The sequence below is a fragment of the Desmodus rotundus genome, chromosome 2 (assembly GCF_022682495.2).
Source record: "Desmodus rotundus isolate HL8 chromosome 2, HLdesRot8A.1, whole genome shotgun sequence".
Lineage (NCBI taxonomy): Eukaryota > Metazoa > Chordata > Mammalia > Chiroptera > Phyllostomidae > Desmodus > Desmodus rotundus.
The window spans coordinates 180,125,140-180,140,676 of record NC_071388.1 but is presented as its reverse complement, the minus strand read 5'-3'; the positions used below and the strand labels follow the sequence as shown (position 1 = coordinate 180,140,676).

Here is a 15,537-nt window from a genome sequence, read left to right as displayed (position 1 = left end):
GTGAGAATTAATTGACAATAATGTACAAAGGATTTAGCTCAGCGCCTCAGCTACTGTGCATGTGGTAAGGCCCGTGATGGTACCTGCAATGCCAACATGTTTTAAAAGAGGTGCATTAGCACGATGTGAGAACCTCAGCACTTATAATAAAAACATTTTTCTCTAAAGGAAACCCATTAAAAAGTACTTGTGAAACATTTAGGCCCTAAGAACTTGACTTAGAGTTACGCAGAGAAAGAAAAATAGAGAGTAGTTTTCACAGCACATGTGGTTTGTTTATTGTGCTTATGAGGCTAGAGTCAGCCCTAATCTTTTTGAATATTCCTAAATATTTATCTATGTTTGGATAGCTATTTGACCTTGAACAAGTTATCTGACTTCACTGGTATTAGACATGATCACTGTGTTTAAAGTCGGAAACCACAGTTTTGGGGCTATGGTGGGGGGAGTAGGGAACTTGGGCTGAAGGTTTGGAAATCCAAGGCAATGGTATGTTCATATCTCTTTTCTCTATGCTCAAAGGTTTGGTACCCATTTGAAATGATCAATTTCATTGGCATCTTTCCTACCAAGAGTACCAAAGGCAGGCCTATGTCTTACCTTTGTGGAATCACTTGCAGAGTACTTTCTGAGGCTAAAAGAGTCACAGAGAAATTCACCATCCTTTTTAAAAGTTTTGGCTTATATTCTCCCATCCAAGGTTTTAGGATATGTTTTGGGGGAGTACTAGAGTTTTATAGCACTTATTCATGCTAATCTGTTTGCATTTAGTTTCTTAATGGTTTAAGGAAAAATCCATAGACCAAAAATTCTAGAAATTTCTCAATGCAAAACCCAGTGCATTACTTTTCACTCATTATAACCATGGGCAACCCCCAGGGGTTATTTCACAAAAGCAACTATATTAAGGTTTGCGTTGAAACATTAGGTTCTTAGTCCTGGAAAAATTATCAGTCTTTTACACAGTATTGATAGATGACAAACTTGCAAGATCAATCCTCCAACTACCACGGTTGCCACTGTAAACACTAATGTTCTTGTCGCTGAGTGGAGTTTCACTAAGAGAGATGTCTTAGGAGAGTCTTAACTTTTAGCCAAAGAGTCAAAAAGCAGAAGCAATTATTCTGAGAAAGAGAATTGTTTTGAAAATTCTAGCAGCAATACACTTTAAGATGCTATTAGGTAAGTAACCCGGAAGGTTGATTTAAAGCCAGTTTGTAGGTAATTCTCCTCATTTTACAGGTAATCCCAAAATCACCCAGCTAGTTACAACTCAGGCCTTAAAAATCCCAGCGTGTTCTTCTTTCCACCTATCCTATGCCACCTAGCTCTGATTGGCAGGCACCTGTGCCAATGAGATGCTTGTCCTTTTGCTGCTCATAAATACTCAGCTGTGCCCTTTGGGGCACTTAGTCACTGGAGAATATATTTTGAGTATTGAAATTTTACTGTGTTTACTTTATGTAACATCTTTACAGACATGATACAAATAATGACATTTAACTGAGAGAAGCATTGAACTGAAGAGGAAAAAGATAGTGGGGTTTTTTGTTTGTTTTATTTTTGCTTGTTTAAGTTAGGACATTTTGGTGCCTTCTTATTATTCTCTGGAAAATAAAGATAAGCCAGTAAGTATTTGCTTTTTATTTTTTATTTATTTTAAAAAGATTTTATTTATTTAGTTTCAGAGAGAGGGGAGGAGAAGGAGAAATAGAGGGAGAGAAACATCAGTGTGTGGTTGCCTCTCATGCTCCCCCAACCCCGCTGTGGGACCTGGCCGAGAAACTTAGGCATGTGCCCTAACTGGAAATTGAACCAGCGACCCTTTGGTTTGCAGACCAGCGCTCAATCCATTGAGCCACACCAGCTAGGGCAGCATTTGCTTTTTAAAAATACTGTAGGAAACTTTCCTTTCTTTGGTTGATGTAAATGTAATATGTATACAAGTATACCTCAGAGATATTGCAGGTTTAGTTCTAGACCACTATAATAAAGCAAGTATCACAAATAAGCAAGTCACCTAAACTTTATGGTTATCCAATGCATATAAAAGTTATATTTACACTATACTGTAGTTTATAAAGTATGCAATAATATTATGTTTCAAAAAGCAATATATGTATCTTTAAAAAATAACTTCATTGCTAAAAATTGCTACCCATCCTCTGAGCCTTCAGCAAGTTGTAATCTTTTTGCTGGTGGAGGGTCTTGCCTTAATGTTGATGACTACTGATTGATCCCAGATCAATACAATAATAAAATAATGAAAATAGAATATAATGATGAAAGTATAATAGAACATTGAAAATATGATAGTAATGAAAAGGCTTGAAATATTGTGAGAATGACTAAAATGTGATATGAAATGAGAAATGCTGTGGGAGAAATGGCCCTGATAGACTTGCTTATCACAGGGTTGCTGCAAACCTTTAGTTTGTAAGAAATGCAATATTGGTGAAGGGCAATAAAGCCAAGTGAAATAAAATGAGGTATGCCTGTACATTTAAAGCACATTTTATTTCTTGAATTTTCCCCATTTTGTATTCATAGTAATTTTTGAAACTTAAAGCTGTTATTTGTATGGCATTCCTGTAAATTTAATTGCAAGAGTTATGAGATTATGTCATTTTATTTTCCATCTCTTATTCTGCCTCCTAATTCATAGGTCAGAATATAAACTATTAAGCCTCATTTGGAGAAATGGAATAGCAACATATTCCTGCATGTGCCAAGAAGCATGTAATTCTATACAGATAATCAATTCTTTTAAATTGTAGGGATTTGTTTTTAAGCTCGATATGATGTAATATGGCATAGTTACTTGAAACAAAAGAAAAGATTGCAGTTCTTTGGATGGCCTTTAGGAAATAGCCATCGGCCAGAATGTCCTAATCAGGAAATTTTGAAATGAGAAGCCTTCTCTGTTAATCATAATTATACAGATATTTTCCTGATATTTATAAAAACATTTTAACAAAGATCTTTCACATAGATACTGATCATATAAACTTTACTCTTCCAATTCTAAGATAATAATAAGCATCCAGTGTAATCTTAAAAGACAGTAAGTAAAAGCAAAGGTAATACAGACATTGATTCTCAAACTTTAATTGTTGGAATCTTAGCACACAGAAGGACTCTAAAAGATTCTGATTCAGGGCCCATGAATGTGTATTTCTAACAGGCTTCCTGGTGACATGGAAATTAATGGTTAAAGGACAATATTTTGAGTATCTCTGGAACAGCAGAGACCTGAAATGTATAGTTCATATTCATTCTTCTCTACCTACACACACATCAAGATGAATCTGACAGTAATGGTAAACATCGCATAGTGCCAGGTACTGTTCTAAGTGTCACCAAATATTAACTCATTTAATCCACACAATAACCCTTCAGGGAAGGGACAATTATTAACTCACAAACAGTGTGCAAGGAAATGAAGGTACCGGGAAATGAAGTAACCTGCCCAAGGTTACACATCCACCAGGTGGTAGAACTGAGATTTAAATCCTAGCAGTCTGGTTTAGGAGTCTCTGCTTATAATCATTATATCATACATCTTTCCCAACAGATGAAAAGATATTTACCAAAAATCTCAATTAAAAAATTACCAAAAAAGTGTCAGGAATATAAGACAAGATTTGTGTGTGTGTATATATAGTATTGAAAATGTTCTTGCAACCACCTAAAAAATATATATATATATCAGGGATTTGCAATAATTAAAATAAGTACTTGGCTTCCTAGATGTACTGTAAAATTGTTTGAAATAAAACGAGATTTTTGAATCAAATATCTTCTAATTATAATGCAGATAAATCTCTTTGGGGGAGTGCAGCCTTCTGGGGTGTGAACAACTCCCATAGCCAGCGATCATGGGCATTGAATAGCTAACGGTCAGGGGGTGCTTTTGACTGGAACGTCAACTGTAACGTTGGGAAGACTGGGATTCTAATACAGGGCTATAAAGGCCTCTTCTACTTTGGAGTTGCCTGGAATCCCAGAAGCTCAAAGGGTAGTTAGATTCTGGTTTCTCATTCCTTGTGGTTTTCACTGACTCCCAGAAAGCTCAAAGTAAGATCCTCCTGGAACTGTGAGTTTCTCAGAAACCTGAACAGATTCCAGATCTGTATTGTGTGCCCAAAGGTGAGAATAGCTACAGAAAGCCTCTCAGCTACTGGAAGTGTGTCAGCCCCACTTGTTTCGTTAGTTCTTCAAGCCACATCGTGTCTGGGGGCATGCACGTGGAGCTGGGGGCAGCATTCCTTCCTGGGCGCTTTCCACTCTACAGGTCACCTTCAGGACTTCAACAGTAGTAGAATCAAATTCACAGGGACTTGGGTTGTATCTCTGATACAAAGCCCTGGAAGCAGTGTGTTTCTAATGTCTGTTTAGTTAGAAAGTGTTCTGGCTTCATCAAGAATATTTTCTGTTGTGAATGTGAACGTCGTTTTCATCATCAGAAGCAGCACTGCCTTTTATTCGTCACTTTCAAGATTTCTGATCCATGGCTGGATATTGCAGAGATAAGATGATGCCTCAGAGCCAAGGTGTTGTCTTTGGACTTGATTTAGTTTAAGACAGGCTTAACATGATGTTTTTCTCTCAGAGTGAGAAAAGCAAAACACAAAATCAGGCACTTCTGTTACATCTGCATCTCATTCCTTGTGTTGACTTCCAAATAATTTAACAAAAAAAAGGAAGGAAGGCAGAGAAGGAGGGAGGAAAAAAAAGAAGAAAGGAAGGAAGGGAGGGAGGGAGGTTAGAAAGAAAAGGAAATAGAAATAATGAATACCCAAATTCAGTCTATGATGTTCCTCTGACTCTTTTTTAAGCATTTGTATTTCACCTGCTGTGACTTAAGAGGCTAAAGATTATTCTGATACTATTTTTGTGGGAGTTGCAGCAGAAAAAAAATTGAAAACTTTAGAAATTTGGCAAAATCTGTGCAAACCATTACTGAAATCATGCGTTGCCTTGTTCAGTGGCCATGCAGCCGGTTGATGACCATTTGATTTTCAGCCGCTCGTGATACTGGGGTGAGGATTCTTTCTCCCCTTTGTTCTTCAGTGTAAAGAACTTGGCTTTTGTTGGTAGAGCTGTCGGGGACTGGAAAACATTGACAAAGATTCGTCGCTTGACCAAACTTTAGAGAGGCTCCCGAACCTTCTCCTAGGCCCATGTGTATAGTTCCCTGTAAATTCCAATTTTAGCAAGAACCCTGCCAAGTCAGTTTAACCAGAACCCCCTATGACCTTGATATCCGATCACCTTTGATATCTCAGCCTCCACTATTCCCCAGGTGATGTCTGATTACTCTGGCCCGTCTTCAGCAAAGAATCCTGTTAGGTCGGTTAGCCAGAATCCCCCTTACTTTTGATATTTCCTCTTAAGTAATTTTCCATCCACTGACCCTAACCCTACTCCTTGGCTGTAAATTCCCACTTGCTCATGCTGTGTTTGGAGTTGGGCCCAAACTCCCTTCACACTCTGCGATCCTATTGTAGTGACCCCTCTGTCTGTTGCAGTGGTCCTGGTATAAGGTCTGTCTTACCATCTTAGTCACGTGTTGCTGAATTTTTTTCTTTAACAACATAGGGGTTGTCTTCAGTCTAATAGGCAGAAATTTAAGACTGGCTGTCGATGGGCAGCATCTGGTTTTCAGAAATGTTTTCATTGGCTTTTATTGTGTTTTGAAAATGGAATTAGTTGCCAACACTTAAAAATTAGGAGCTAACATGTAAAAATCCAACTTTTATTTTCTTAAAAAAAAATCTGAAGAAATGACAATGTGAGGAAGACAAAAACTGGCTGATGCAAGGTAGGGGCTGCTCCCTTTGGACTGGGCAGGCTTTCCCTTGCTCTACTCAGTACCCCTGCAGCTGCCTTCTTTGGCTGTTCTCTACCTGGGTGTGTGGGCATTTGCATTTGCAATTCCTTCATTGCATTTTACTAAGTGGTTAGCACTTCATGGTGTTACCACGTGTTTCTAAAGGTATTTGTACAGTCACCATTCTTAACTATATGAACTTAGAAAGATCTGGAACTTGTAAGAAAAGGAAGAATTACCATGTACAATATAATCTTAAAGGAGTATGGATTGACATTCTTCTGCTTTGTATTACACCAATTCATATAGGTTTTCATGGAATCTGATATTTGTGCTTAATTGTGTGCATGATTATGACTAGATCTGTGAATGGAGTGTTTTTTAAATTGGTGTCATTTAGTTATATCTCAAGAAAGTAACTTACTCAAATATAATTAAATCATTGAAAAAGGAAAATGTCAACATTTTGGAAAATTAGTTTTTGGTCAAAGAATGCATGCTATGAGAGAATGGGTCTGTGCTTTTTAAGTAGAAAAAAAAACAAATGAAAGTTTTGCTTAAGTACCTGAAAACATAATTTAATATTTGAATTTGTCTTTACTTTGGCTGAATTAAAAAGCAGATGAATAAAATGTCTACCTGGGGCCAAATCTTTCTGCTTATGAAGTACGACTTGACTCTAGAAGCAGTCTATGGTCTCTGCCTCTTTTCTTCCTAAGGAAATTATACTAGTAATTTTTGTTTTATGAAAACTGTGACATTGAAGTTAAGAACAATCTAACAATGGGCAGGGGGGAGTGGGGCGGGGACAGTGAGGAGAGGGGATTACAGGAACTACTATAAAGGACACATGGACAAAATCAAGGGGGAGGGTGGAGGTGGGGGAGGGAGGGGGGTTTGGCTGGGGTAGGGTGGAGGGATGGGGAGAAAATGCAGACAACTGTAATTGAATAACAATAAAAAATTAAAATTAAAAAAAAAAACTGTGTTAGCTTGCCTTATTTGAAGGCTCTTAACTATTTGCTTGGTTTGATTTTAAGATTGTACACCTTAAAGTTTAATTAATACAATGACTGAAAAATATTTGCCTTTAGAGGATAAAATTCAAATAATTTGTTCACCTTGAACCTCATGAAGGAAAGGTGAATACAGACTAAATGAATTACCTTGAAGGATTGAACACTTTAAGAAGTTTGATGTAAACTTTTGACTTATTATGGGGTTCATGGGAAAGTGAGGTAATCATTCAGTTTTTTTAAAGCAGAAAAAATACTGTGTATGTCTGAATGTAATGTGAATCCAAGATTACCTATTTTCTGAGGTTTTGAATATGTAAAATCTTTAGACATGTACATAAAATGGTCAGATGTCTACTTACATTTTTATGTATTAATTTACCTCTTCATATGCATTTTAAAATCACATCTTACATAAACTATTAATTTAGAAATGCTGCTTTTCCCCACCCTCACAGTTCATTAACTAATTATTCAAAGTCTTCATGTGTGACCTGTGACTAGTTTCTTCAGCCAAAGTAAAGACAAATCCATCATTGTTTGAGTCATCTCACCCAGTTTGCTAGCAAACATCACTGCCTAAATTTTTTTGAGACTCAGTACTCTTTTGATTCAAATATGGTTCTGTCACTGTAAACCGTATGCCAAACTACAGGCACCATAATGATGATACGAAAATAGAGGGACATTTACAAAACTTTTCCTATAGGTGAATACTTTTGATCTCCAGCATTTAACCACCCAAAGGAGTCTCTTTAAAGTTATCTTAATAGGCTTTGCATAATCATATCCAGCATTTGCAATTTTAAGAAAGAATTGTTGAATCTGTTTGGAATTTTTGTTTAAAAAACAGATTTTGTAGATTACATCTACAAGCATTCAGAACTAGTAATGATGGAGGGTTTTTTAGCCTATTGTATTTTTTCCAAATAAACCTTTGTTTTACATAACAAAGTAATACAGAGATTTAGATAAGGATTTGACTTTGAGGTGACTCACTCTTTGTTGAGAAATATCCTTGGGGGAAGAAAAAAATCTGCCTCATGTTTGAACACATATGATACTGTCTTTTTCTTCTCCCTTTCAAGGTTATCCCTTAAATTTTTACTAAAGTGCAATAGAATGTAAAACGTAGATAACCTGGAAAGGGGAAGCATGTTATTAAGTGGCAGGTCAAGGTGATGGTATTAATTTTGTGAGCTTTACTATCCTACTGTATATTATAATCATTAAAATATTCACTTATTAAAGAAATATTCCTATGACAAAGATAGCAAGTGAGTAGATAAAAAGATACACTATGTATTAGGTATTGTCTGTGACTGTTTCTATGTTATATAATGGTAGTTATGTGGATTTTCATTAGGAGGTTGTAGTTAATTTGGCAGGAGATATTGGCCTTATCATTCCTGATGACCATGAACTTTACCATTAATCACAAACTACAGAAGATGATAACAACTGTTGCTTTTGTAACAAAAGGTGATGGAGGAGATGATAGAGCTTGGAAATATGAGAGAATCTAGAATTTATTATGGTTAGTGGTTTGTGTCTTGACTATTTACTAAAATGCCTACTTTTAAGAATGTAAGAAAATTCAAGTGGCAAATATTATTATTTCCATATCACCTATAAAAAGTCTGTTATTGTAATATTTTGCAAGAAAGCATAACTTACTTTTACTTTGGGGCCTCCAGTTTTGTATAAAAAAAGTCTATGTCATTAATTTGCCAAAAATATGATAAACAGTAGTACATAGATTAGCAATAAATTATACCAGTGGACATAACGATAATTATCACTTTTATCTCTTAACAGTGGAAAGAGTGGAACGAGAAAACCTTTCAGACTATTGTGTTCTGGGCCAGCGTCCAATGCATTTGCCAAATATGAATCAGCTGGCATCCTTGGGGAAAACCAACGAACAGTCTCCTCATAGCCAAATCCACCACAGTACACCAATCCGAAACCAAGTGCCCGCATTACAGCCCATCATGAGCCCTGGTCTTCTTTCTCCCCAGCTTAGTCCACAGCTTGTCAGGCAACAAATAGCCATGGCCCATCTGATAAACCAACAGATTGCTGTTAGCCGGCTCCTGGCCCACCAGCATCCTCAAGCCATCAACCAGCAGTTCCTGAACCATCCACCCATTCCCAGAGCAGTTAAGCCAGAGCCAACCAACTCCTCTGTGGAAGTCTCTCCAGATATCTACCAGCAAGTCAGAGATGAGCTGAAGAGGGCCAGTGTGTCCCAAGCTGTCTTTGCAAGAGTGGCATTCAACCGCACACAGGTACCATTAGCATTGAATATGAACATTAACTGGTGGTTAACTTCATGCTGCTGTTGCAAAATGTGAAAGTTTCTTCTTCTTCTTCTTCTTCTTCTTTTTCTTTTTACTGCTGCATAGTATTCCATTGTGTAAATGTGGGCTTGGGGTCGGAAGAGGGAGGAAAAGTGGGAACAACTGGAACAGCAAAAACAATAAAAAAACAAAAAACAATAATGTTAGGGATGGAATTGTAACACATTTTTGTTTTATCTCTTAAAAAGTTTTTATGGATCTCAGAGCACATATAATTAGATTAGTTAATAATGCTTAGTTATGAACTGTTACCGCCATTGATCCATGCATAGCTATAACTAATTAATCAATTTCAGCAACATAATGAACATGTCTGAACTCACCAGCTCAGGACCCAAAATGTTACCAGTGTCTTGGGTCTATATGCTTCTCTCCTCCCTCATCTTGTCATCTGCTTGTTTCTCAGATGTAACCCTGACCTCGAATTTTGTGGTAATCATTACCTTGTTTTTTAAAAAGTAGTTTTAAAACTATTAATGCATGCCCAATCTATTATTACTTTGTTTTTGAACTTTATAAAGAGTATCATGTTATAATTTCTGTAATATATAAACCCTTCAAAATACAAGTTAGATTTAAAATATTAATAAAGTTGTAATGAATAACACTCATATTTTTGATGTTTTAGGGGAATTATATGCCAATACAATATTAAATGGTAGGAAGATAGTTTATTTATGTATGTCTTATTTTATTGATGGGGTCACTTACAAGTAAGAGGTTCTTTTCCGTCAGTGGTTCTTAGACTTAAGTGCACATCAGCATCACCTGGAAGGCTGTTAAAACACTTTGCTGGGCCTCATCCTAGTTTCTGATTCAATAGGTCTGGGGGTGGGACCCAGGAATTTGCATTTCTAATAAGGTCCCAGGTACTGCTGCTGCTACTGGTCTGGGGGCCATACTTTGAGAACCACTAATCTAGCCCTTACTTGAGTAACACAAAAGCAAAAGTGCTAATCTCAAGGAGTTAAGGACCTTGTAGTGAAACAAGAAATGAACCCAAGCAACTAGAATAAAATGTGAAGTCTGGTGAGCAGTGTAGGAGAATGTCAGCAATTGTCGTAGTGGGTGTTCATGAGAAGCTGGGGGTAAAGACTACTACAGTAGAATGAATATGGTTAAGTCTTTAAGAGGACAGCGGTTTTAAGTTGAGCCACCTACTAAATGCAAGGCAGGAATCTAAGCTATGTGCAAGTGAAAATAAAAAAGATCATGGACCAACACATACGTAAACAATTGACTTTAGTGTTAGGTTGCTGGAGAGTTAGACCTTGAAGGATAAATAAAATTTAACAGGCAAAGGATGTAGAAAGAAAGACATTTCAGATTAAAGGAATTCATGAGAAAAATGTTGAGTTAAAAATATGGGAATAGTGGATAGTTGATAGCAAAGCCAGATAATAGAACTTTGATCTGGAGGGAACAGATCAAAAAAGGTCTTTGGGCCATGCTAAGAACTTTGAACTTCAGTAGGCACTGGAAACCACTGAAGATTTAATGAAGGAATATGCTATGGCCCAATAACCAGAATTGGATTTTAGGAAGATTTCTCTTCCCCTCATGACAGCAAGAGGGTAGGGCTAATATTTGCAAGGCTGCCATAAGTGTCCAGCTGAAATGAGTAGAAGTTTTGAACCAGGCTGACGGCGATGGAGTAGAATCAAGAAGCATTGTGAAAGGCCAGTTGGCTGAAAAGTGCAACCACTTGGCTAGGTGAGGAGGGAAGGGGGTAACGTAATGCCTAGGTGCGAGCCTGGTGATCGAGAATAAAGCTTCAGTGAGAGAATCAAGGAGGATATTGATAGAGATGGTTGGGATAAAATTAAAGTGATTACTTTGGATTGGGCTATTTTGAATTTCAGGTGTAGGTAGATTTCTTAAAGTGAAAATGTGTAGCAGTCATTGAAAATAAGAGTTTGGTGCTAAGAGATTTGAAATCTATTTACATTGCCTGGGATTTAAAGAGGGGACAAAACCATTACCACTTCTCCCACTAGCAGAGACTGAAGAAATGCCGGGAGAGATGGGGCCAGGTGAAGATGGAAGGACAGGGGCCTGCTAGTGAGATACATAGAAGATGTGAGCAGGGTTTCCAGGAGGCTTGTTTATGTGTGCAGACCTACGAAGTCTGGGAGGGAGAAGCTCGAACCCATGCCATGAAATCTGCTGATGGGTTGGTAGAGATCTTTGCAAACTTTCAAGCATAATTTTGTTAGAGTGGTGAAGGCAGGAGCCAGAATTCAAGACTTAAGGAGTGATTAACTGTTGAGGATACAGAAGCAGGGGCAAATTACTGTTTCCCAAATTTGGTGTTGAAAGGGAGGCCAGGAGTGGGTTGACAGTTTGAATGGGATAGGAGTCCGTTTGAGATAGAAGGGTTTGCGAGGTAGAAAAGGGCCTCAGCTGAAGCCAAACAGCATGCGCCGTGAGTGATAGAACCAGCCACTGTGGTTTGGTACCGGGCTTCAGCAGTGCGGGAACCATGGGAGTAGCGGCAGTAGGATTGTTTGAGGCTTGGGGCTGACAGATTAAGTATGGCAGGAGACCCAGAGAGGTGAAATTTCTTGCTCCCTTGACTCTTAGCAGATTTATACTTTCTATTATTGACAGAGTCTGTTTACATCATTTGAGACTGAGTTTGGAGGCTCACAGAGGTCTGCACGGTTCCAGACATCACTCCATCACTTCTCTCTTGTGAGTCGGTACTCAGGCAGCATTTGGGTGTCCACAGTTCTGTGGACTGGGGTTAGGAAACACTGGTCCTTTGGAGCAAGTCTGTCGCCTACAGTGACAACATACGAAGTGGAAGGATGCGTCTTTTAGTCTGTATTTGCCGTTCTGTGTGTGTGTTCTTTCATTTATCACTCATGTGCGTGAATAGGCATTTCATGGCTAGCCAACATTTTATTGCCGGGTTCCACATGCAGCTCTTTTGGCTAAGGATAAATTTGAAAGCATGGTTGCAATACATTGGACTGAAACCAAATACAGTGTACCTTTTTCCCAAATAGCATGAAGCATAATAGTAGACGCACAGCGAGCCTAGACAAGAGCCAGGGCCTGCTGGTGTGAGGGAGCGCTCTGCCAAGGCCCTAGACTCTGAAGGTCTGTCTTCTCCTGCACATTCCTTTTTGTCTATTTTTATGGATTAATGATTTTTCTTTGGCATTGCCATCTTTCAAGTGCCAAGTTATAAAAGGTCTAATTGAAACATGGAACACATTTTATTTTTTTCCTCCTGCCATTAAATTTGTAAGATGGCTACACCCAGAAAGAAACATTCACTTTCAATCAACATGAGCTGGAGCTCATGGGCCAGCCTTGAGGATATCAAATGGAAACTGCATAGGAATGTATGAGTATTTCCTTTTAAAATTCTGCTTTTAATTTGGGAAAGCTTTTCATCCCTCTGGGATCATAACCTGTTGTGTATAAAGCCCAGCCTAATCAAGGTAGATGGTATTGACAGAATGACATAGTTTGAACTTATGCTGGAGGTCAGCAGGCAGATTGCTTTCGCCGTGTGTACTGCAGTCACTACCAGTGAGGGTGGGCAGCTGGGTTCCACCGGCAGCACTGTTAAATGGAAAATACAGTGTGCTGTGCCCTCTGAAACCAGCCATGGGTGTTCCAAATGTTAGGCCTTTTTGAGTGGAACTGGACATTTATGGGTGATATAATAATTTGCCAGCTATAATAAGCAAATAAAATGAACTTTTATAGATAATAACGTAGATGAATTGTTAATCTTTGGACAGAAGAGAATCTCAACATTTTTTTTTCCTCTCAAAGCAAGCAGAATAAGAACTGTTATTTTAAATGGACACCTAAGGCCAATACCAGTCCTGTACTCAGTGGCTGTACTGACGTGTAGCATATCCTCAGTCCACTGAATATTCCAGAGTAGTTCACGATGGCTATTATTCATTAACTATCAAACGCAATGAAAAGCAATTTTTCACCCTACAGTTTGTATTCAATATCCAGTTGGGTTCCTGGATTCATTCCTAACAAGGAACAAATCCAGCAGTTTGTGTGTGTGTGTGTGTGTGTGTGTAGAACAAAGCCACATGCATAGCATTCATAAATGATGCTAGAATTATAAAAAAAATACAAAAACATAACAGTATAGTTTTTCATGTTTAAGACTCCTAGATGAAGAACTCACATTCATAACAAACAGCATTTGAAAATGTTAAGTTCTCCAAAGAGAAATTATTAATTACTTTGTATATCTGATCCATTGCCACTTTTAGGTATGTTAATTTGGTGATAGAAAATAACATAATTAAGCAATAAAGCTATATTTCTGAGAGGTTGCTCTCAATACCTTTTTATAGTATCCAAAATGTTTTTCATAACCATCCAAGGCAGACAACCTTTTACCAATCTTTTTTTTTATTTATTATTTTTTATATTTCTCTACTGGTTCGTTAGTACAAACATATCCTGTCTAAACTAAGACCGTAAGATTATATCACATGTTCTGGGCAAGGGAAACAGCACGCGTGAGGCCATGCAATGCCAGGGTAGCAGGTCTGCAGCGCGGGCGTGCGACTCGAGACTCTGTCCTGGATGCAGGGCGTGGCACGGTGTCACATCGCCTGCGTCGTCAGGAGGGTAGAAGCCTATTTTTGTCGTTATGACCTTATATGTAGAATGTGTTCTTATATCAAAAAATATCACTTTCTTCTTTACAGTCCTTTGAAAGGTTAGCCGTACTTTTCATGTCTCAGAAGACTGTTAGGACAAGTGGGGACCAATGAGGATGGTAAGGTAACAGTGATGAGATGCTTTCCGACCTGGTCATTGCTGTTCAGGCAGTCCTCTGATGCATGTCTGAGCATTCTGTTCCCTGTGGTCACAAAGCGAGGTGGGGTGGTCAGTGCAGCAGAGGAGGCTGAGCAGATAGCATGCCGGCTTTAGTTTGATGCTCTACTGCTCCAACCCGTCACCCCAGCCCCCGCTTTTACTTGTAAAACCTGATGTTAGTTACTTGGCTCTTTATTCAAAGGATTCTCCTCAGGCTACTGGATTTTGCTTTGCTCACATTGGCAAAGAGCTGGAAATGCTAAACCAGTGTCTCATAGGTGAGTGAGGATGAAAGCCCAGCTCTCTTGTCTCTGAAGTGGGACTTCTGCTCCAGATCTCTCTGCAGGATCAGGCCGAGGCTGGCACCTTGTGTGGGTTTCTTTCCTTCTCTGTCCTGCTTCTCCTTGTCCCTCCCCAGTTTCCCTCAGAAGCACTTCTGTAATGAATCACCTGCACAGGAATCTTGGTCTCAGGATGTGCTTCTTACCCCAGGCTGTGCACCAGTGTCGTTGCTAGCCTAGCTGACGTCTGGTTATGCCGTGGGAGTAGGAGTTGGAATGGAACCTATCTCCAGTTCAGTGCCTAGTACCTTCAGAAATCTAAAGCACGATGTTATTGTGGGAACAGTATAGACGCTTTTACTGTACCACTTTCATTTGAAAAATATTTTAAAATTGAGTCCCCTGAATTTAGTGGGGCTGATATTGATATCAGATTTACTTATGCTGGGGTGAGGGAGGAGAAACAGAGAGAGAGAGAGAGAGAGAGAGAAACAGACATTAGTTTTGTGTTCCTGTGAGATCTTCCAAACTTGACTTAAATGGAAACCGCACTGACTGAGTCTCCACGTCTAGCTGTGCTCCTTGGCCCTGCCCCAGCTCCAGTGCCCTGTCAGTGATGAAATGGTATTTGCAGGACTAAGAATTTTGAGAGGTAATGGGACCAGTGCTCTGTCAGGTGTTATTTATTTTTTCACATTTATTTTCCCTTGCTTACATCCTGAATTTATTTTAGTGTTGGCATACTCTCACTTACTGGACCAATGGACATGAAGTAAGTTGCTTAGCTCTTTACTGCGTTTACATCTTTGCATTTTGACAGTTTGATTATGAATCCTAATTGTACGTGTTCTTTTGTCCCTCCTCACTTTATGGATTTAAAACATTAACCAAAGGCTTATGATGGTATTTTTTAAAAACTTAATATTTCTAAGGAATGGTATGTCCACTGACCTATGATAAGCACGATTTCATAAAATATGTACAGTGAATCTTCCTTCATAAATAAACTGTTCTCTAATTTATTTAAAAATCCAGTGACCTACATATTCGTATGTCCAGAAATCCCCCCATTTACGAACATTGTTTCTCCTCCGAGACCTTGCATCTGAGCACATCTGTTCAATGAAGTAGAGGAAGCTTTGATCCACAGTGGGCTAAACCCGTTGGAACGGGTGTCCTGCCACGTGGGAATGGGAGCATGAAAACGCCTGGAAAGGGCAGTTAGCTGTGGT

General features: G+C 38.6%; 1 protein-coding gene across 3 annotated transcripts in view; it reads left to right on the top strand.

Moving 5' to 3' along the window:
* SATB2 (SATB homeobox 2) overlaps nucleotides 1–15,537 on the top strand; it is a 180,114-nt gene that overhangs the window by 98,058 nt on the left and 66,519 nt on the right. For all 3 annotated transcript variants that reach the window (XM_053918904.2, XM_024563955.4, XM_024563956.4), the window contains one exon: nucleotides 8,668–9,140. In XM_053918904.2, coding sequence (XP_053774879.1) covers nucleotides 8,668–9,140 — 473 coding nt within the window. The remainder of the gene's footprint in view (nucleotides 1–8,667; nucleotides 9,141–15,537) is intronic.